Source organism: Micropterus dolomieu, linkage group LG10 (genome assembly GCF_021292245.1).
Source record: "Micropterus dolomieu isolate WLL.071019.BEF.003 ecotype Adirondacks linkage group LG10, ASM2129224v1, whole genome shotgun sequence".
Taxonomy (NCBI): Eukaryota; Metazoa; Chordata; class Actinopteri; order Centrarchiformes; family Centrarchidae; genus Micropterus; species Micropterus dolomieu.
In genome coordinates this window covers 18,084,824-18,106,232 of record NC_060159.1, presented here as the reverse complement: position 1 = coordinate 18,106,232, position 21,409 = coordinate 18,084,824, and the positions used below count along the sequence as shown (strand labels likewise).

Sequence of the window (21,409 nt, the reverse complement as noted above, 5' to 3'; positions counted from 1 at the left end):
GCGTAAACAGAATGAGAACATGGATCCATCATGCCTTGTTACCACTGTGCAGGCTGGTGGTGGTGGTGTAATGGTGTGGGGGATGTTTTCTTGGCACAGTTTAGGCCCCTTAGTGCCAATTGGGCATTGTTTAAATTCCACAGCCCACCTGAGCATTGTTTCTGACCATGTCCATCCCTTTATGGCCACCATGTACCCATCCTCTGATGGCTATTTCCAGCAGGATAATGCACCATGTCACAAAGCTTGAATCATTTCAACTTGGTTTCTTGAACATGACAATGAGTTCACTGTACTAAAATGGCCCCCACAGTCCCCAGATCTCAACCCAATAGAGCATCTTTGGGATGTGGTGTAACGGGAGCTTCCTGCCCTGGATGTGCATCCCACACATCTCCATCAACTGCAAGATGCCATCCTATCAATAGGGGCCAACATTTCTAAAGAATGCTTTCAGCACCTTGTTGAATCAAGGCCATGTAGAATTAAGGCAGTTCTGAAGGTGAAAGGGGGTCAAACACAGTATTAGTATGGTGTTCCTAATCCCTTATGTGAATGTATACAGCCAATAACAGTGACAAGTGAGAAAATGTATGCTCACTTTGAAGTTGTCGGTAGCCGATCACATGGCAAGACATTTGAGGCCATACGTCAGAGTCAAATTGCATTTGAGGAAGTGCACTTTAGGTTAAAGCTCTGTCCCATGTAGACTTGTGAAAACTAATTCTGGTGTTGTTCAAACTACATCATGGAAACATTAATCCCCTGAACAAAATGATTTATATAATTGTTTCCTGTAGCTGTGGGGGTATTGTATACAAAAGCCACCTATTGATGGCCAATCTGCAACAGCTCTCCCAGAAAGGGAACAGGAATGCTTGTTAAAGTACAAGAGGTCACACAAACCTCATCTGCTAGAATTCACTGCAGTGACTTTAGTGTGCTCATGTATACAGCTTGGAAGGCAAACATTGAGCTTTAACTGTCTTTTAGACAAAACAAGTTCACAACAAGTTTTAAGAAACTGTTTATTTCAGAGATTTGACTGCACATTTAATAGAATGGGTCCAGAGGAGATCAGCACTTGGTGGGTGGAGTCTGTACTTCTTTCCACTGAAAACACAAGTATAGGTCACCAACTGCACATAGATTCAGGTTGACAAAGTTTATTCTAAACACTCACCCCTTTTTACTCCTTTTATCCCTCCATCTCTGGAGTTAGTCGGGTCTGTAGGATACACACACTGGGCTCTGCAGGCACTGTCCTCGTGGACATTTGTGTCACAGATCATTGCATCACAGTGCACATAAATCTGGGGAGACAGAAGGATTCATTATGCAGGGCTACATGTAGCCGTCCCAATCTCACACACCCCTCATTTGGATGCTTTACCTTGTCTTTCAGAACCTCTTCATCTTTCGTGAAGGTGAACATCTTAATAGAGAAACGTTTGATGTGGGATGTGAGTTTAACCCTGGCGTCTTTCACGACAGGATGGAAGACTGTCACATAGCCGTCCTCACTGTTCTCACAGCTGGTGAAGGAACATTAAAAATAGTATTTCTGCATGACTTATGGCAGTCTTTAAACCATACAATTGGATTTAACTTGTGCAGCCGCCACAGTGTTTCCACAAACAGAGGCCAAGACAATTGCTTTTGAACAAGCCACATTAACCCATTCAGGTGACAAACTAGACAGTAAAGACATTTTTACTATAAGTAAAAGTAAACCTGAATTTTGAGATTGTATTGTCAAGAAACTGAAGCATAACCTCAGTTTTGTGTATATTATGCTATGCATTACCTGTCCACAATGATGTCCCAGCTGGGCAGAGATGTCCTGTCTTCATGAAGGGTGGCCCAACAGTTCTTCAAGATGAGTTCCAACTGGGGATCTGTAGACTTGCTCAGCTCCACCTCAAAATATAGAGGCTGCCTTAGATATTTCACTACCGGATAATCTTCTGCTTGGTAGAAGACATCGTATGATGAATCTGAGGAGAAGAGTCCCATTAGGAGAGGGTGGGAGGAAAATAAACCTAAACCCGTAGACGTTAAGTGTGTGGTAATGCGTTTTGGATCAAGACAAAGGATGTCTATTCTACCTTACCTTGGGCTAGCCTCATTTGCACCATCAGCTGCCCAAAGCCAACCTCAGCTGTGGGCTCATTGAGTCTTGGATTATAGCTGAATGCAACAGTATGAGTCTTATTGATCCCATAGTAGCATGAAATCGTTTGCCTACAGAACAAGAGGACACAGGTGCGGTTAAACTCAAAACCCTAACCAGATGGTACATCAGGATAAGAGATTGAAAGGTCTTCCTACTTGTACTCCAGTTCAGTTTGTGATGTGTAGGCTGCCCCCTGGAGTTTGTCATACAGGCTAATCTCATTTTCATACAGCATGTAGTGTTCGAAGAACTAATAGAGAACAAGTAGCATTAACACATTTAACAAAGGCACTTCTCATTTCATCTAGAATTAAGGTGACATTAAACTCACTGTTCGAGTGGTCCCACAGGAATCGACACTGAAAGAGAAATAGGCAAAGCGATCGTTGCTGAACACTGGTTTGCAGGACTGGTCCTTTAGAGTCAACCAGCTTGGGTTGAGATTGGACACCGCTTCCACCTTCACAGCCAGAGCAGTCATTGTTCCATTGGGGTAGCACGCTGAAGGCAGAAGAGGAAAATGTTACAATATAATCCAAGCAGCAGAATATACAATTTCTTTAATATCTTACTAGTTGTTGGCAAGGGGAAGTTGCAGGACAGGTAGAGATCAGCAAGAACCCAGTTGTTCTTGGGATCTAACAGGAACAGGTCAGTTCTTGCTCTAACTGAATCCGAGGTAATCAGCTGCAAGACAGAAAGTACAGTTATCCTGTGCAGATCTATAGTTAGATTTTATAGTTTGACATACCTCAAATACTGTAACCATGGCAGTGTAGGGCACTATAAGGCTGAAGTGTGTGCTGTTCTCTTGGTAACTGTAGTCTTCAGCCAGCTCAGACGTTAGCTCTTGAAGTCCAACCATGGTTCGGAAATTCTTTTGACTCCCGTATTTCCCTTGGATGTAAAACTGCATCTGGTCACAGGTGCCAGTGATGGTGGGTAGCACTAAAAATCAGCATAGATGGTATTGCTTCTTTAGTTGTGGTTTCAGGTCACATTTAAAAGTCAGAAAGAACAAAAACAAAATGAGCTCACCAACATCCTGCAGAGACGCCTGCAAATCCACTGAGTGAGTGAACTGCATTTGTTCAGGTAGGATAATGAGCCCAAAGATCAGAGGGAGGGAGTAGACTGTAACCAAGGGTTCAGGATTCTGCAGATGGCAAAAGTAGTTCACTGAAAACACTCCCTCCCAAAAAAGGCAGAGAATATAAGCATGCTTTGGAGAGATGTCAGTTCATATACATTTTTCAGAACAACATCTGCATCAAAGGGCACTTTCAGAGAGAAGCTCTTGGTTCCATTGGGGAAGCTGTGCTGTTGGACGTTGAAACCTCTGGTCTTGCACTCCTCTGGAGTGAAAACTCCAGTGGAGAAGGTGATGTTCCTCAGCTCCACATCATGAAGGAAGGTCCCCAAGTGAACACTGAACACCCTATCCTCTGCAACAGTGTCTGAGGAACAGAAAGGGGAAGGTTTACTCCCCCCCCACACGTGTGAATTTTGAGAGTCTTTACCAGAAAATGGGACTTACCATCTCTATGGTGGGGCGGTCGAGGCATCAGAGGGGTAGTAATAGGGAACAAAACCTTGTACCTGGTATCATCTTTGATGTCATCTGCCCTCCACAGTACCTCAAGCATGGGCTCCACAGTGTAGGTGATGTGGTACTGGTAATCTGGGGCATGGCTCTGCAATTATTCATGACATTTAAATAAAACATGCAAATGGACCATGACCAGAGTCTTGCATATCAAATCTAGAGACTTCCCAACCTTGTAGTAACCATCAGGTGCGCCCACTGGGAGCTCAACAACAATGTGGAACTCTGTGGCAGAGAGTGTGTACCCTCGTGCGGTCATCTGAGATTTATCCAGCTTCTGCCCGTTGATACCCATGTGCATTTCTAGGATTTTAAAGCTGCTATCTACCAGATGAGTCACACGGCGAGGTACATGCCAAGAGATGATATCCTCAGTGAAGAGGACACCACCTGTTAATGATAAAAAGCAACTGTTGACTTAACTGTGCAACACTTTATGGTAATGTTCACTGAAATCCACTCACCTGTGGGACAAGCAGCTGCCAAGTTAATCACCCTTAGACCATGTGGTACCTTGTAGTAGGCGCTCACCTTGAAAACTTCCATGGGGACTCCAGCAACCTAAAAGAGAAGGGTTTAATGTAATGTGCAAGGAGGAAGAGAAATGAACACTTGAGGGGGGTTTGCTTACTTCGTCTGAATAAGTATTTGCTGTACTGTACGGACTTCGCATAACCAGACGTTTTGAGGTCATTGTGGCACCATAGCCAGCTTGTTCAGCCTCCTTCAGCACCATTGACACTGGTTCTGGATTGTAAAACGTCATCTTCCAGATACCATGTGCTGCACTAGAGTCCTATAGGGAAGGAAAAACAAAAACCCCAAACACACCAGCCTTCATGTCTACTGAAGGGGGATGCCAAATGGTGCAGTGTGACATTAAGTGTAACTGACAATTTAAGATGAACTTACAATGTCAATGGAATTGATTTTAGAGTTTTGAGCTTCCCCAATAGATTCAGCTTGAGAATCAGGTGAAGCCAGGTAGCGTGACACCTAAAATACAAGAAATACTAGCATCATTCTCTCCCCCCCCCCCCATCAATTTACAACCGATGTAAAGTGACCACCTACTTCCATGTAGTTCCTCTCACAGAGAATCTCTCTGGAGGCCCACTGAGTGTAACTGCAGGTCTGCTTCACCTCATGAACCACATCTGATGGATTCTGGCTGTACATTCGGAGTTTCAGGCCAATGTCAAATGTTGTATCTTCCTATAAATGAAGGCACAAGAAATGCATGACATGAAATGTTGGTACATGTAGTTTTGACACCAAATGTAGTCAACATTTTTAGGTGAAATGAAGTAGTTTACTCAAGTCATTTATGAAAACATTTCGCTGGCAGAAAAAAATCAACTTTTACGCAACATACTTTGTTGTCCACATAGCAGGCCATCAGAGATGTGTAGATTCTGGTGTTACCCCATGGGTCAGACTCCATGCTGTATCCACACTGAGCCGCCAAGCTGGGTGTTAACACAACACGCTGGGTGGCATCTGGGGGGGGGGGGTGAAAACATGGCAGGGATCACTTATCTGAGTGCTGAACCAAACTACTCCATTCTTACGATCATTAGCAGATTTTATACTCACCAATGGCTTCTACCTCAAGCTGGTTCCCCACTGCTAGAGCCTTGTCCAATGACAGCCTCATTAGATTACCCATACAGTCTGACCTTAAACCACTGTCTAATGAAAGAAAAGAATTGTGAGGAAGTAAATTGACTTAAAAAAAAAAAAAAAAAAAGGGAAGTGATCAAGTGATTTCATGAATGAATGCAGGCTTACTTGACTGTGAATTGAGTTTTGTATCTGGCCTTGCTTGACCCAAGATAATTACTGCAGCCATCAAGTTCCATAAAAGACTTGAACAAACAAACACATCATTTAGAGACATTAAAGTAGGCAGCTAGAAGCCATTATAAAAGAAATGAGAAAATTACATACATGTTCCCAAGCCTCAGCATGTTGTAGTCTGAATACAGCCAAACAAAAAAAAGAAAAAAACTACAGGAATCCAATCACTATCAGAAAATGGCACTGGACCCCCTTCATGCCCCAGATAACAAACCAACTCTGAGGTGATGGGGCTGACTGCTTTACTGAGCCATCACAAGCTGTTTTATATTTAAGGTAATCACAATGCACAGGTGGGGCAAATTAGTGATTCTCCACCCACCTCAGATGCAGTTAGCTTGGCACATGCATCTGTATCTTGAAGAAAGATGGAAAACTCTGTGTATGTGCAGAATAAATACACAATGGATTAGTAGAGTGATAAAAAATAATTTATTTCTCACTGATTACAAACAGATACATTTATGTTTGGCATCAGAAATTATATTATATCATATATTTTTTTTAAATCCATAGGGTCAACAGAATCTAGGACAAATATAGGGTGCCTAAGCTTCAATTTAAGACACAAAACATGTTTCCCTTTGCAGCTGAGAGAATCCTTTTCATTACTGTATGGCAACACTTGATTTTTGTTTATAGTCACAAACGTCTTCCCAGTGTCTTTATTGCTGAGAGTAAAACCCAAGCTCATCTTTGTACCTGGTGAGCCAGGGTCGATTTGTCTGTGCTGTTCTCTCACTTATACAATGATATACTTTCATTTATGAGGCAATTACATTTTTTCCAACTGGAAGACTCTTCAGGCAGTGCAGTAAAGAAATTATCATTACTCTGCTTCACAAAAATCCATGTAAGTGTCACGCCTGATCCAGTGGGATGTCTACTTCCTTTAATGTGTCAACGATCATGTGATTTTCAGTGGTGTCATTGGTTGTGCAAATTGCTTTGTGTTTAATTTTTTTAGGTTATCTTAATTGGTTATGCGAAAGCTCTAGCAGAATGTACATGTTTTCTTTAGATAACAGATTGGATATACACTGCTCAAAAAAATAAAGGGAAAACTTAAACAACACAATGTAACTCCAAGTCAGTCACACTCCTGTGAAATCAAACTGTCCACTTAGGAAGCAACACTGACTGACAATCAATTTCATATGCTTTGTGCAAATGGAATAGACAACAGGTGGAAATTATAGGCAATTAGCCAGATACCCCCAGTAAAGGAGTAGTTCTGCAGGTGGTGACCACAGACCACTTCTCAGTTCCTATGCTTCCTGGCTGATGTTTTGGTCACTTTTGAATGCTGGCGGTGCTTTCACTCTAGTGGTAGCATGAGACGGAGACGGAAACAGACTCCATGAGGGTGGTATGAGGGCCCGATGTCCACAGGTGGGGGCTGTGCCTACAGCCCAACACCGTGGAGCACCAAGATTGGCAAATTCGCCACTGGCGTCCTGTGCTCTTCACAGATGAAAGCAGGTTAACACTGAGCACATGTGACAGACGTGTCAGAGTCTGGAGATGCCGTAGAGAACGTTCTGCTGCCTGTAACATCCTCCAGCATGACCAGTTTGGCGGTGGGTCAGTAATGGTGTGGGACATCTGGGACATCATGTCTCGCTCCATCCACCAACGCCACGTTGCACCACAGACTGTCCAGGAGTTGGCGGATGCTTTAGTCCAGGTCTGGGAGGAGATCCCTCATGAGACCATCCGCCACCTCATCAGGAGTATGCCCAGGCGTTGTAGGGAGGTCATACAGGCACGTGGAGGCCACACACACTACTGAGCCTCATTTTGATTTGTTTTAAGGACATTACATCAAAGTTGGATCGGCCTGTAGTGTGGTTTTCCACTTTGATTTTGAGTGTGACTCCAAATCCAGACCTCCATGGGTTGATAAATTTGATTTCCATTGATCATTTTTGTGCGATTTTGTTGTCAGCACATTCAACTATGTAAAGGAAGGAGTATTTAATGAGATTATTTCATTCAGATCTAGGATGTGTTATTTTAGTGTTCCCTTTATTTTTTTGAGCAGTGTATAAAATGTGTACTCTATAATTTGAGGTTGTCAGTATCCCCTGTTTATTTTGTGCTGCTGGTCCAAGAGGGTCTGCTGCAGGCTCAGTTTTGCATCCTCAAAATCTGGATTGAGCTTCAATGCTTGCTGGAAATCCCTCTTGGCATCGTCGAAAAAACCTGTAAGATAATTAAAAATGCACAATGACTATAACTCTGTGCCTTGTAATGTACTGCCAAACTGGCTTGTTGACAGTCAGCAGTTCTATTTTCTGGGCAGCATGCACACAAGTGAACACAGAGCTCCATCTAGTGTCATATGCAAGAACACAATCATCCAAGGTAATCTTGGGATGATATGACAGGTGAGGAACATGGTTAATGATTTTAAAAACTAAATCTCACCTGATCTATATTAAAAGACATATGGTTGAATGTGCCGGCAGCTGCAGATGCTAAGAAATAATCACAGACACCAAGATGTACATTACTGAAAATGTGGAAGTATTGTGCAAAAAGGGCCAACAGGAAGCTTGTGGCCTATTTGTTAAAGGAAGCTTAGGGGGAGAGCGCTGTCTAACATATTGGTCCAAAGTCACCCATAGGTGTTCACTTGGGTTTTTTCTTTTAATTTCTTGCCTACCTGTGAGTACATGTTGTCATGTTGGTATGGATTTAGTGATTGTATCTTTGCACCAAACAACAATAATTTTATTGACTATATTTTCTTCCTGGAATATATTTTATTTTTAAACATACTCTATGATTTGAACAAATAATGAAACAAAAGGACAAAATACTGGAATATTTCATAAATGAGTCTTTTATTATGAAGCAGGTCCTGAGTGGAAGTCCTTACCTAGTCTGTAGTGGATGAGACCTCTGTTGTAGAAAGGTGTTTCCCACTGGCTGTCAGTCTGTATTGCTGAGGTGTAGTCCTCTATAGCTTCATGAAAATCCACACGGAAGTACTTAATTTGTCCGCGGTTGTTGTAAGCAGTGGCCAAATTACTAACTTCACAATCCCTGTGGAAATAAACAGTTATAGCTAGCTTCTATAACAATTACTACAATTAGCGTAAGTGACACGGAAGAGAGAGAAAGATAATTAAAGTTAGCTAATAGGTAGCTAGCGAAAACAGGATCACAGAATTTGTGGTCACAAAATACGGCGTAACTGCAGTTTACCGTTAGCACTTTTTACTTTTGCAAAAAGGACAAACAGTACCTGGACTGTACGCAGGAAGAGATAAACTTCGTGTACAATTCATCTGCCCTTTTGAAATTCTGCTTTTTAAACTCAGAGTGGGCATATTCAAATATTTGGGAAGTATCTTCCTCCATGGATTTGATTCTGTGAAGGTTTGTTGGTGTTTTTCAACTGCGGATGTGACGTCAGCGAAGAGACGGTCAATGACGTTTCAGTGCGTCCCCAAGTGGGCGTGGCCTACCGCCAACAGGCTGAAGTAAATGGCCTCACGTTTCTATATTGTTCACAACCTGCATATAACTAATCACAGTGATTTTACTGATTATCAGGCAGTATTATTATCATATTCCTCAAATTCAATCCACGTGTGGTTAACTACAATTTAGTTTGTTTTCATTTTTTAAAATATATTGCATAATAACCCGATCCCGGATAAGCCGATGAAGATGGATGGATATTACATAATAACAGATAATAATCAGTAACCTGCGTTTTCATTAAAATGTTAGTTCTATGTATAATAACTACGTAATTTTTACTTTATTTTAATATGTGTGTATTTAGGATTAGAATCAGAAATACTTTTCGTTACAATTACTCATGTTGCAAAACAAGGAATTTAATTAAATAATTTATATAATCTATATATAATGATATATAATAGAAAATAGAAAATGTAGATATATAAAAATAAAAATAGGACAGAATAAACCAGAATATCACACATTAATCAAGTATTGAGTAACATTCCAAGGTCCAGTTTAAAGACTAAGAGTCAGTGTCTGACACTGAGGGAGGAGTTAAAGAGTTTATGGCCTCATACAGGAATGACTTCCTGTTGCGTTCTGTGGTGCATTTTGGTGGGATGAGTCTTACCAGTGAAAGTGTTTTGTTTTACTTACTATGTAGTAGGCCTGCATATTTATTTTGCTATGTATAGTGAGCATCTTTAGCACAAAAATCTTAAGGAAGTACTCCAGTATATTTCTTAAGTTTATTTCATTATAGGCTACTATAGTGATAAAATAGTAAGTTTTCAGATTGAAAGTTGGTTGACCTATTCTGCAAGTATAAAGGTGGAATTCTGCAAGTATAAACTATTATCCTCATGCCCCATAATATCATTAAATATCTGATAATGAAAAATAACATGTGGTGATTGACATCCAGACCACATCAAAATGCCAAGTTTTTTTGTAACATCAGGTGGCAGACTTGCCCTGCGATGGACTGGCGACCTGTTCAGGGTATACCCCGCCTTTCGCCCAATGTCAGCTGGGATTGGCTCCAACCCCCCCGCGACCCTATACGCAGGATAAGCGGTTGACGATGGATGGATGGATGGATGGAGGTGGCAGACTTGACTCAGATCTCATGAAAGCAAGGAAGTGAAGTAATCAGTACCTGTACTGTAGGTGCAATTAAAGCAAGTTTAAATTTTAATGACATTCTTACATAAAATCCATTTTTTATTATCCGTATAATGTAGCGATGGGGGTGTTTTTAATGTAAAGAAAAGTATGTGACCCTGACAGACTCAAACATCTCTCACACCAGTCTCAGGAATATGTAAACACCAGTTGCAGTAAATACACAACAAGGAGGCAACCCAAAAGCAAACTGGTGAGAAATTCTCAGACGATCTCACAGGTGACAAAGTCAATTGTCCTGGTGAAAAATGGCACCTTAAGGAAGTAGAGGTCACTCAGTAGCCGTGCACTTCCCTTTTCCGGCCCATTCATCTCCAGACTGTGTGGACGACTTGAAACAGATCAAAGGAGACCAGTTTATCCTGGAAAAAGAGGATTTAGACTGCTGGCTGTTGACACTGCTGAGAAAATGGCAAAAACATACAACCTGTGGATAGCTGTAGGCCATTACATCACATAAATCAAGGGGTTTCTGCATCACAAAACATCCAGGAAGTCACAAACTATAAAAGATGAGGAAGTACACATCTCAGATTTCATTAAATGCCAAGACTCAAGTGCATTTTCATGCATTTGAATGTGACAAAATTACCTTGTTCCACTGTGTTAGTCATTTGAGATTAGATTTGTTCATTTGAGGAACTCGAACACGAAGCTATGGAAAGTCTTAAAAGGTTAATTTTGGCTGGGACAACCTGTACAGCTAAAGCAAAGGTTGTTGTGTTCAGCAGCCCCGGGAGCTGATGCTTCTTCTTGCACCTTAAATGTTGCTGTTTGCTGAGAGAATTAACACAAAGTATCAAAGTCCACTTTGTTCTAGCAGAACCAGGACAAATATCCATCATACACCTTCATCCGGGGGTCCTCTTCACTGACAGGCCGACAGCACCACTTTCACTGCTGTCAAAATGTCTCAGTGCTTCAAGTCATATATTTTACCGCTACAACACTTACATTTAAAAAATCTTACATCAACGTCCACTCACTACCTTTTTCCAGAGCTTTCTACCAAATTTGTTTTACTGCAGATGGAGGTGTGATGAATTACTATTTCCAAGGTCAGGAATATACTTTTTAAAAGATTTACAAGTGAAACAAACCAGGGCTTTAAAAGGGCATTTAAAAATAAGTACAATTATTCCAAGTGTTGTTTTTTTTTACCACACAGTGACAGGTTTATTTGAAGCTCATGTTTGTACCCACATTAATACAGTAAAAATAAACATTTTATCTGTTTTAATAAACACAGTTGGGCTTTATTTAGTTAAATTACTGTTGTCTCTTTTTATTTACTGAGGACCTACATTTTGAAAGCTTTTTGTTAATGAATATTATAGCATGACTATTTTAGTATGAGTGTTGCTAACTAATTAGTTATTAATCAGCAGTGTAGTTTTTATAGTTATTTTTTTGATGGATGGATAGTGTGACAGATAGTTGGAATAAAAAATGCTCAAACTTCTCAGTTTCTCTAATATCTTTTCTATGAAGCTGTTCAACATCACTATTTAAAGGTCGAAATAAGGTCTTTAATGTTTCTGACACCTGGAGAAACAACCCATAAAAGTTTGACATTTTGGGAAAGTTGCTTATTTAGTTTCTTGGCAAGAGTAAAATGAAAAGTGTCCTTTTAATGCTTCAAAAGAGATATAACTTGTTAATTAGTTAAAGGTAATGCACATTAAAGTGCTAACAATCTCCTCATCTACCTCTCACGAAGGAAGTGAACAAAAGTATTTGCCAAAATGTCAAACTAGTCCTTTAATAGAAACTTCTGAAATATGCCCTTTATGACCCTTACAAAAACAATTATCAATGGAACAGAGCGCTGTTAAACTGTTTAGAGATATTGTTGAAAATTTAATTGTAAACGGGGATGCATTGCACCAAACTTTATGTGTCTTTTCCACTTCTCAGTGGAGCGTGAGTTCCATTCATCATCTTCCACTGAAAAACTGGAGGGCTCACCTCTCTGACCGCCTCTGTGTATGTGGTAACCATGAAGCCACTGAAGTAGCAAATAAACATAAAACAGCTGTATGGTTAAAGGAAGGAATGAGAGGCTCCAAACCAGACAGGAAGTAAACGTTGGCGTGTTGACTCTCTGCCTCGCACAGACGGAGCAGACAGAGAAGCTCTGTTGTCAGTGCTGTTTCGAGCAAATAAGCCAATTCATTCCAGAGGTAACATCATGACCTCTGTTTGTTGTTTTGTTGGCAGTGCTGAAGGTGTAAAAAAGACACAATGGCAATAACAGGGTGCCAAAACAGTGGTGTAGTAAAGCTGTTATCCTAAAAATCAGTCAAATGAATAGCTCTGCTCAGTTGTGGATAGATTTTAGACTTTAATCCAGCTGTATTTTGTATGTTTAGTGATTGAATGCGTAAAAAGGGTTAGAGGTTAGGAAGTGATCGTCCCCTGACCTCAGAGATCAGAGAGGGTTTACTGCCAGAGTAAATTATAACACATTGTTAATAGAAATGGCAGAGCAGGTCAGGTTTACCTTTCTATATTGACACAGAAATACATATGTGGCACTGAAATGTAATGTTATACAAGAGAGACTAATAGAATGCCTCTTTGTATCTATAGAAACATATTTGAGAGTGATATGTCAATTCTCACAGTTGTGTTACAAGGTTTCATAACGATACAAAGTGGGATTTCTTCATCGTTCATGATAATCATTTTTTTATTCAAGGGAATTTATTGAGGGAATGGTTTCTTTCTTACAAACAAATGCATGTTCAGCCTACAATTCTTCTTAGTTACAATCCTTAATATTGTGCAACATGTGTTTAACTATTTATTAAAGTATAGTAGTGTTGTATTGCCATATTTTAAGCTGTAGCCATCCAATGTATTCAAAGTCTGTCATTACTTGTCTATATAGTAGTTTTCACCGTTAGTGGCGGAGTCTGCCATTCCCACACTGGATTGAAATTGCTTTGCACACTGAATTCACAGGGCACGATGCATGCATGTGATCCAGCATGAGAGCACTGTTTAAACTTTACTGATATCAGCTTCACTGTTTAGCCTCACAAGATTATGTTAGAAAGTATAATTTCACATGTCATTTTTAACCTCTATTTAAGAACTGAACAAGACTAGAGTGTGCATAACAACCTCTTTTGTGATTATGTTATTGCCCAATTTGTCTGCTTGGTTAAATTTTTATTTTTTATTCATTTAGGCCATCTCATAACACTCACAGAAGATTAACATTCATAATCCCTGACACATAATACAATTTGTAACAATAAAACATTTGATAGTTAAATTGTTGTAAATGAGATTTAATATGCAAACGTATTTAATGTAGGAAACATTTTACTGATTGAATGCTGTAGAGCATAAAATAATTTTTCTATTAAAATCAATTACTAATTAAATCCAATTAGACATTTTTATAAAAACCACTATATACAATATTTAACTTTGTACAAACAGGATACAAAACATAGATAATACAGTACAGGAGAAGCAAAAATAATACTTGTTCTCTTTGGTTATTATACATCACACTATGTTCATATAGGTGTTTAGAGAAAATAGTGTAAATAGCTTTTACAGCAGTTTCAAAAAATTGCATTCAATGTTTATTCAATTCCTAGATTAACTGCAGGTATTGTTACTTAACAATCAGTAACTTGAGGGATATCGGTTTATGAATCACAGCTTCACTCGGTGTGTGGTTGAAATCCATGCAGTAGTTATGGGAGGATGAATCACAGGAAGCGCGTGTCCATGTCCAGGAATCAAACCAACTAGCTGTCTCTGCTGAAAGTAAATAAACAAAAGGGTCAAACTGTGTGGTGGGTGGCAGGCTTTTACTACAAATCATCCCAGAAAAGAAAAAGTGCCAAAACCTACCAGTGCGTCCAGCTCTAAGCACGGCCCACCATGTTCTCCAGGCGATATATTCTCTCAGACACGTTGGCTAGTGAGACCAGTCAAGGAAATTCTTTTGCAAACACATTTACAGGCGCAAGTGAAAGATGGAAACAGAATGAGAAATGGCGGTCATATCACTCTCTTAAACATATACAAGACACACTGTTAAGTTATATTCCAATAACAGTGCCAGCAGGTAGAAATAAGCAGCTTTCCCCTCAGTGAAATGTGTTACAGAGAATGTTTATAACAAGATGTCTTCCATCTGAAACAACAGGAAGGATATGCTTGGCTGTGAGCTGCTGGATGGCGGCCTGTGTCTGCTTCTGGAAAACCAGCCTGGCTTCACATTTACAAGGATCCTCCACCACCTCCACCTTCACCTCTATTGGGAGAAAGCAAATTTCACATCAGTGTAACAGAGAGTGAAAAAGCACACAGAATCCCACCCACTCTACTTTTTCCAACTAGGCTGCTGTTCAAGAACAAGTAAAGCTTGCATGAATAGAAACACATTTTCCAAGACATTCTACTGTAGTAATTTACCAACGCCATATTACCACAACAATATTACAATACAATTATAGGGAATCAGTTAAACAAATATTACAGTCAACACTCAATTACAGAGTCACCAGTTGGTTGTCATGCTGATGAAGCCCTGCTTAGAAGCTAAACACAGACCGCACACTACTTTTAAAGCTTTTACACATATATTTTTTTGGCACTTGAGCAGCATTAATATCACAGCAAACAAAGTCACATTTGCTACAGTATGTTCTTACGTTTCAGGGAACATGTTTTCGTGTCAGCATTCAAGATATAACCGTTCCTGCACTTGCAGTAATAGGAGGCGTTGCTGTTGACACATATGTGTTCGCACTCATGTCCAATGGCACAGGGGTCCAGACCTAGGGTAAACCAGGATTAGGGGATGGCAGTGTCAAAATAGCAGCATGGATACAGTTTCATGTGCTACAATACAGTATATTTATAGGTAGGTAGCATGTGATGGGCAAGGTAATGCTCTGCAGATTGCAAATCCAATTTTTTTTACCGCTTACAGCTGTTTTTGATTCAATTTGTAATTTATTTTTTGCTTGTACAAGTTCAAATAATGATGTTTGAAATCTTTTCTCAGGTGTTTGTACTTGATCACATGTCACTTGCGGTGGAAAACTTGGTCCTTTCACACACCTTCACCACATCTCAGCCAAGGTCTAAGCTACCTGCTTAGGTTCAATGTGTGTTGGACAACACATTTAAAATCACAGGACCCTGAATTACAGTGGCAATTACAAGTACAAACTATTTCATGAGTAAACATGAAGACTATTCAAGTTTACAGCAGAACCTCATTTCTCCAAATCTCTGAAGTTCTTGGACGGCTAAATCTCTGGAAATCTGTAATTCAGGTGGACATTTTCACACATTGCACCAGCAGAGTTTTTGGAATCAATGTCCATGTAGACAGACGTGTGTTATGTGTTTTGACCAGTGTAAAATGCGCAGGTTGTTTTATTAGAATGTGTATTTTCGTCCTTATTGCATTAATCTGGACGCCTTCTTTTCCAGATTGATTTGAAAAAGTGAGGTTCTATTGCACATTTAAATCATTACGAATAAAAAGGGATACTTTCAAAGCAATCACCATAATGATGCTTTGCTTGCAAAACAAATGACTAATGATCACCAAAAACATTTTTTGCTTTTAAAAAAAGAAGCTGAAAGTTTAGGGCTTCAAGGCCCCAAGACTTTACTCGGGTATAACTTTGCGATTACAAGCAGGTTCTAGCGCCAACATCTGCAGTCCATGTGGGGGTTGAGAGCATCTGGCCTTTTCAGAGTTTATAATTCACCAATAACACATGATCCACAATCTGCAAAAACACCCCATGTGGACTGTAGGTGCCCCTTACTTTGGAACTTGAACCAGGGTTAATGGTGGGAAGAATGTCTCGCAGGTCTCTTTGTCCTACCGCACAGGGTCTCCCTGAACTTGGAGGTGAGCTTCTCGATAACGCCGTAGGTCTCCACATAGAAGACGTGGTCCTCCAAAGGGATGCTTGCCATCAGCTGCAGGGAGCGCATGTCGGCACGGTCCACCCCAACAGCGTAGATCTCAATGCCTGCGGCCCGAGCTGCAGCAGACACTTCCTCTACCTGGTCTTGAGGTCTACCGTCTGTCACAATGATGGCCACCTTGGAGATGTTCCTGGAGCGAGGTCGGGCTCCAGACTGCTCGGTGAAGGCTTCATTCATTGCAGTCTTGATGGCGAGGCCTGTCATGGTGCCGGAGGCCAAGGGATCGATGCGGGAAATGGCTTTCTTTATGTCGAGTTTGTTGATGTGGTCTTTGAGCTGGAACTCGATCTTGACCTTGCTGGCATAGTTGACCACAGCCACTCTGGTGGCGTCTGTGCCCACGTCCAACGTGTCGACCATGTCAGCCAGGAATATTTTCACCTTCTCAAACTCACCAGGACGCACGCTGCGAGAGCTGTCAATGATGAAGACCAGGTCCAGGGGACGGCTCCTGCACTGAGAGTCTGTCTCTGGTGATCAACCAGAGGATTAAATCCATTTAATACTAAAAACTCAGTTCATTATTCAGCGAAACTGTCAAGCTTGTTGGTTAAACTGCCACAAAGTTAACAATCAAGAACAAAACACGAGACACTTTGGGATGCACGCGTTCTAATGTTAACAAAAGGAAACTGTTGTGCATCACTGCAGAGGAACAATAAAAGGTTGTGGTTTTGGTGAAATGATATAGTATGCCATAAAACATACTGTATCATTTCAGTGGTCCAACAGTCCATCAGACACGTATCATAGCAATTATCCTTTTATTTCATTTTCCCAAATGAAAAGGAAGCTTGATGCCCGCACATAAAAGTGAAGTAACACCTAAAGATGGGGACAATGTTAGGAGCCCTGCCTGCCTGTCAAATCACATACACACATACTAAACTACATTTCTGCAGTTTAGCGTCAGATCCTTTTTCAAAGCAAAAATATTGACCCTGCTTTTATAAAAAAGACAATGTTTCAAACTTCAAATGCACATTTCAGGGTGGCCTTTTTTAGCTGTCCATAAAGTATGACAACAAACTGGTAGTTCAGTCTGTTTAGCTTACAAAGCTTACAAAGCTTACAAAACAAGACCTGAGAATCATGAAAGAGATCGAAACCTGACAATTTAAAACAATTACATTCCTCATAAAACATGTTTTGAATGTGATGCTTGAATGCCTGATATAAAGGCAGCATTTCCAGATCTAGATGAAGAGTTCATTTGTGAGTTTTACAGGCTGAACTTTGTTACCTCTGGACAGAGTCAGGCTAGCTAGTTTCTCCCCGGTTCCACTCTTTTCCTATATTTATATTTAACATTCTACATTCTCCGCACGCCCATAAAAGCATTTTTTAATACATCTAACATCTCATATTCCTATGGTGTTTTTGATTGTTTCTTTTTTGTTGTTGTTTTTAATCTCTGAACTTTGCTCGTAATTTCGTTCTACAGTGTACTGTGGAATGACAATAAAGAAATCTTGAATCTTTATGCTAAGCTAACATCCTGACTGGCAGCAGCTTTATAACAGACAGACATGAGAGTGGCATCGATCTTCTCATCTCACTCTCAGCAGGAAAGAGAATAAGTCTATTTTACAAAATGTCGTTTTATTCCTTTAAATAAAATTACATCTGCTTTAAGTGGTGGAACAAACAGATCTGACCTGGAAAGCATTGAGGAGCATTGGTTGGATTGGAAAGCAAACCTGACTGGTAATATTCTACCTGTCTCCACAGGACTGATGGTTGTGATGAAGCCGCTTTGGGTACTGACCGGTAGCGTCACAGGGGCTGTGGTCTCCACTGGCGGCACAGTGGTCACCACCACTTGCAGGGTGGTTGTTGCCGGTGCCATTGTAGTTGCTGGCAGAGTTGGCGGCACTGTTGGTTCTGGTACAGTTGGGAGTGTGGTAGGGACGTGTACGACTGGTGGCGTTGGTACTGTTGGGTCTGACTTTGTTGGGCATGGACCTTTCATTTTGTAATGGAATGGGCCATTGAACCTTTGATGGGGATGGTGAGCTACCGGTGGAGATAGACCTTTGTATATGTGGTGCATATGTGGTGCCACTGGCCCTTTAAATCTGTGGTGATAGGGCGGCATGGGGACAAAGGGTCTGTGGTAAGTCACTGGGGGAGATAGAGGGATAGGTCGATACACTACCGGTGGAGGAATCCTTGGTGGTTGGTAGTGGTTGTGATACCCTCCTCTATACGTGTATTCACTTCTGTGAACTACAGGGCCACCAGAAAGGAAAAGTGATAGAGAACATTAGTAGGTTGAAAGTTGGTAAACAGAAAAGTTGTGTAAGTTGACATTGTAAAGTAAGTTGTAGTGAAATATATAACAACTGTTGCTCTCTTGGGAGCACAGACAAATTATTAGTTGAAGCATGAGTATAATTTCAGCCATATGGGTCGTTTGCAACAAGCTGGGATTATCCCATGTAGAGCTTGTGAAATACCCAGTCGAGAATTTCAGATTTCATGCATGTTGTGTGTTGGGAAAAGTGTAAAAAAAATCCTGTATTCTACTGGTTAGATTAAACACTTGAAATATCTCCTTTTCCCAGGCCTTATCTGTATATAACAGGTGGAATGTTATTAACATTAACATTTACTCAAGTACTATAAGCAGTTTTAAGGTACTTTTACTTCATTTTAGCACTTCCATTTTATACTTTTACTCCACTACATTTATTATAGTTATTACTAATTACATAATATGTATATTACCATAGTAACATTTTACACACAAAACCAACGAACGTTGAACTTACAATACATTGTCTTAGTTTAAACTACCAAACAGTATATAAAGATGTGACATAACTTGAATACTATGTCAAAAGGCTGCTTACACATACGGCAAATAATCCTTTTACTGTATAATAGTATAACACTTATCAGGACTATCTTTCTGCATAAATAAGTACTTTGTATTTGCTAATAATACTTCTTGTACTTCAGTATTTAAGCAAAAAATGTAATTCATTTATTTGTGATAGTGTTTTTCAGTGGCAGTTCTTGTACTTAAAGGAGCAATATAACAATGTAAAAATACTCCATTGCAAGTAAAGTCTTGCATTCAAAATCATACTTAATAAAAAGTAAAAAGTATTATCAGCTAAATGTATGTAATGTGAGTGACAAATTATTGTATATGACATTATTAGATAATATGAATCAATGTGTAAGCAGCATTTTAGTGTTGTAGCTGATCAAGGTATATATATATAAATAATGAAATGTAGTGACATAAAAATATAAAGTAGGCCACTGTACAAATACCTCAAACCTGTAGGCTACTTATTGCAGGCTTGAGTAAATGTAGTTACTTTCCATCAGTGGTTCTTTTACACTGCTGTTTACTTCACAAAAATAAAAATATACTTCTCCCACCACTGCCAGAAAGTGGCCCACCAACTAAAACTGCCTTTTGGAAAAAGTAACACTATTTTGGAATACCAGTGTCAGTAAAACTTACTTGCTGGATTCAGGGTCCGGATCGGGGGTCGGCCATTATTTCTGGTTTGTGCGTAGCTTTGTGCGGCTATCAGCTGATGCTCCCCCGCACTGAGGTGGTATGTGGCTAGTACATCAGAGAGCAGCAGTGAGGCGCAGCACCAGAGGCTCCAGCGTAAAGACTTCATCATACCTGCATGCAGACTCCTCCGGTGGTCTGTCCGGTGCCTGCTCTCAGTCTCAGAGGGTCCTGCTCGGCTCAGCTGGGGTTCTGACTGCCTCCACGCATATGAGGGGCTCTCAGTCTAACACGTCAAACCGTCTGTCCAATCCAAAGGTGGGACATGACCTCACAGCAGGAGACAACAGTCCGGATTATATCGATAAATGTATATAAATCTAATTTGATTCAGGGCCTTATAGAGGATTTTACAGTTTCTCCAATTAATTTTAAGATTTTGTGGTATCAAAGTTGGTTAAAGTAGTTCAATTAAAAAATATTGCGTCCAAACATAGGCTACTGAAATCAGTTTAGAAACTATATTTTTTATAATATGGACGGGACACAGCCCCATCCTCAGTGACAGTTTTATCCGTGTTTGCCATAGGTGGCTAAAAGGTGATTTAAGTTGTTAGAGCAACACGCTGATCTTGTACTTCATCATGTAAGTCATTATCGAAAAGTTAAGTATTTCCATCCATCGTCAACCGCGTATCCTGCAGACAGGGTCGCGGGGGAAGTTAAGTATTTAAGCAACACAAAAGGTGTTTTATTCCCCTCTCCGCTTTGCAACATGAGTGGCAATTTTAGTTGAACCCAATACCTTTCATGTCCCTGGCAGGTTAATTATCTGTCTGAGGAGGCTACACTTTGGAAAACATTTGAGATTACAGGCCCAACAGACGTTACCACAAGAATTTTTAGGCTTTAAGAAGTGAAGTCAGTCTTCTTTAAGCAACATCTGGTCTTGGTGAATACCAAATGTTGTGACAGAATAACGATTTAAAATGATCTAAAGATTGTAATTCACCAACCAGTGTGGAGCTTGTAAAAGAAAAACATCACATCTTGTTACTTTTTGCACAGGTTATAGATACTTTTATTTGCAATGGAAGAGCTTCTTCTTTAGACAGTGTTTGGGGAATTTCTTCCTATTGACTGTTTAAACATGGCTACACGCACCTAACACAATAAAGCAAACCCTCTCAAATCTCTCCACATACTTTACTGTGTTGAAAGTGCTCCGTGATAAACTAAGTTTTCATTCTCATTTCTGAATGAAATCATACAATGAGTTTCAAAATTTATTCCCGACCTCAGAACCAGCAGTTGACAATTTATTATAATTCAGTTAACAATTTCAAGATCCATTTAGTATCCCTAACAGCTACTTTTCAGCCTACATGGCTAAAATGCAGATGAACATCATGTGATATAATTGAAAAGCTCCAGAACAGCTGTTTGAGCTTGATGGGAGATTGTTTTTCTCATACCGACAGCCCTTTCGCTATTAACCTCTCTTTTGACTTTACTTCAGCATACCTGACATGAACAAAAAAACATGACGATATCAATGGTCTGAAACGTTTATTGAAGTCAAATGCTTTTTCCACAAGGATAAAATCATATTACCAGTAAAGTAATGGGGGGTGGGGGTTGC

General features: G+C 40.1%; 3 protein-coding genes across 5 annotated transcripts; all 3 read right to left on the bottom strand.

The window, feature by feature from the left end:
• Positions 1-1,011: 1,011 nt before the first annotated feature.
• LOC123978096 lies at positions 1,012-5,889 on the bottom strand. Its single transcript, XM_046061233.1, has 21 exons — positions 5,733-5,889; positions 5,574-5,650; positions 5,379-5,474; positions 5,158-5,282; positions 4,857-4,997; positions 4,695-4,778; positions 4,414-4,578; positions 4,247-4,343; positions 3,955-4,172; positions 3,714-3,870; positions 3,425-3,633; positions 3,215-3,332; positions 2,928-3,124; positions 2,749-2,863; positions 2,508-2,677; positions 2,332-2,426; positions 2,114-2,244; positions 1,808-1,997; positions 1,394-1,535; positions 1,184-1,313; positions 1,012-1,113 (listed from the first exon to the last, which is right to left on the bottom strand). Exons 1-21 carry the CDS (start codon positions 5,750-5,752, stop codon positions 1,034-1,036), a joined length of 2,757 nt encoding a protein of 918 aa, XP_045917189.1. The 5' UTR covers positions 5,753-5,889; the 3' UTR covers positions 1,012-1,033.
• Positions 5,890-7,653: 1,764 nt separating this feature from the next.
• ttc32 (tetratricopeptide repeat domain 32) lies at positions 7,654-9,048 on the bottom strand. Of its 2 annotated transcripts, XM_046060947.1 has the most exons (4): positions 8,896-9,048; positions 8,527-8,693; positions 8,073-8,122; positions 7,654-7,847 (listed from the first exon to the last, which is right to left on the bottom strand). In XM_046060947.1, exons 1-4 carry the CDS (start codon positions 9,009-9,011, stop codon positions 7,806-7,808), a joined length of 375 nt encoding a protein of 124 aa, XP_045916903.1. In that variant the 5' UTR covers positions 9,012-9,048; the 3' UTR covers positions 7,654-7,805. The 2 variants fall into 2 exon arrangements, with proteins under 2 accessions (XP_045916903.1, XP_045916902.1); XM_046060946.1 differs by lacking the exon at positions 8,073-8,122.
• A 4,816-nt stretch (positions 9,049-13,864) lies between these two features.
• matn3a (matrilin 3a) lies at positions 13,865-19,936 on the bottom strand. Of its 2 annotated transcripts, none has more exons than XM_046061071.1 (6): positions 19,771-19,936; positions 18,009-18,518; positions 14,990-15,115; positions 14,491-14,589; positions 14,184-14,253; positions 13,865-14,090 (listed from the first exon to the last, which is right to left on the bottom strand). In XM_046061071.1, exons 1-5 carry the CDS (start codon positions 19,934-19,936, stop codon positions 14,198-14,200), a joined length of 957 nt encoding a protein of 318 aa, XP_045917027.1. In that variant the 3' UTR covers positions 13,865-14,090; positions 14,184-14,197. The 2 variants fall into 2 exon arrangements, with proteins under 2 accessions (XP_045917027.1, XP_045917026.1); XM_046061070.1 differs by lacking the exon at positions 19,771-19,936 and adding an exon at positions 16,184-16,759 and having other exon boundaries at positions 18,058-18,382.
• Between the last annotated feature and the right edge of the window lie 1,473 nt (positions 19,937-21,409).

Coding starts and splice junctions, on each gene's coding strand:
- LOC123978096 (XM_046061233.1), bottom strand. CDS start 5,752: ATGCTGAGGCTTGGGAACAT. Junction 4,779..4,856: donor GTGAGAGGAACTACATGGAA/GTAGGTGGTCAC, acceptor CTTGTATTTTAG/GTGTCACGCTACCTGGCTTC. Junction 4,173..4,246: donor GGCAGCTGCTTGTCCCACAG/GTGAGTGGATTT, acceptor TATCATTAACAG/GTGGTGTCCTCTTCACTGAG.
- matn3a (XM_046061070.1), bottom strand. CDS start 18,250: ATGCCCAACAAAGTCAGACCCAACAGTACCAACGCCACCAGTCGTACA. Junction 15,116..16,183: donor GTTCAGGGAGACCCTGTGCG/GTAGGACAAAGA, acceptor GGTTTACCCTAG/GTCTGGACCCCTGTGCCATT. Junction 14,590..14,989: donor GAAAACATGTTCCCTGAAAC/GTAAGAACATAC, acceptor TTCTCCCAATAG/AGGTGAAGGTGGAGGTGGTG.
- ttc32 (XM_046060946.1), bottom strand. CDS start 9,011: ATGGAGGAAGATACTTCCCAAATATTTGAATATGCCCACTCTGAGTTT. Junction 8,694..8,895: donor TCTTCCTGCGTACAGTCCAG/GTACTGTTTGTC, acceptor TTATTTCCACAG/GGATTGTGAAGTTAGTAATT. Junction 7,848..8,526: donor TCTCATCCACTACAGACTAG/GTAAGGACTTCC, acceptor ATTATCTTACAG/GTTTTTTCGACGATGCCAAG.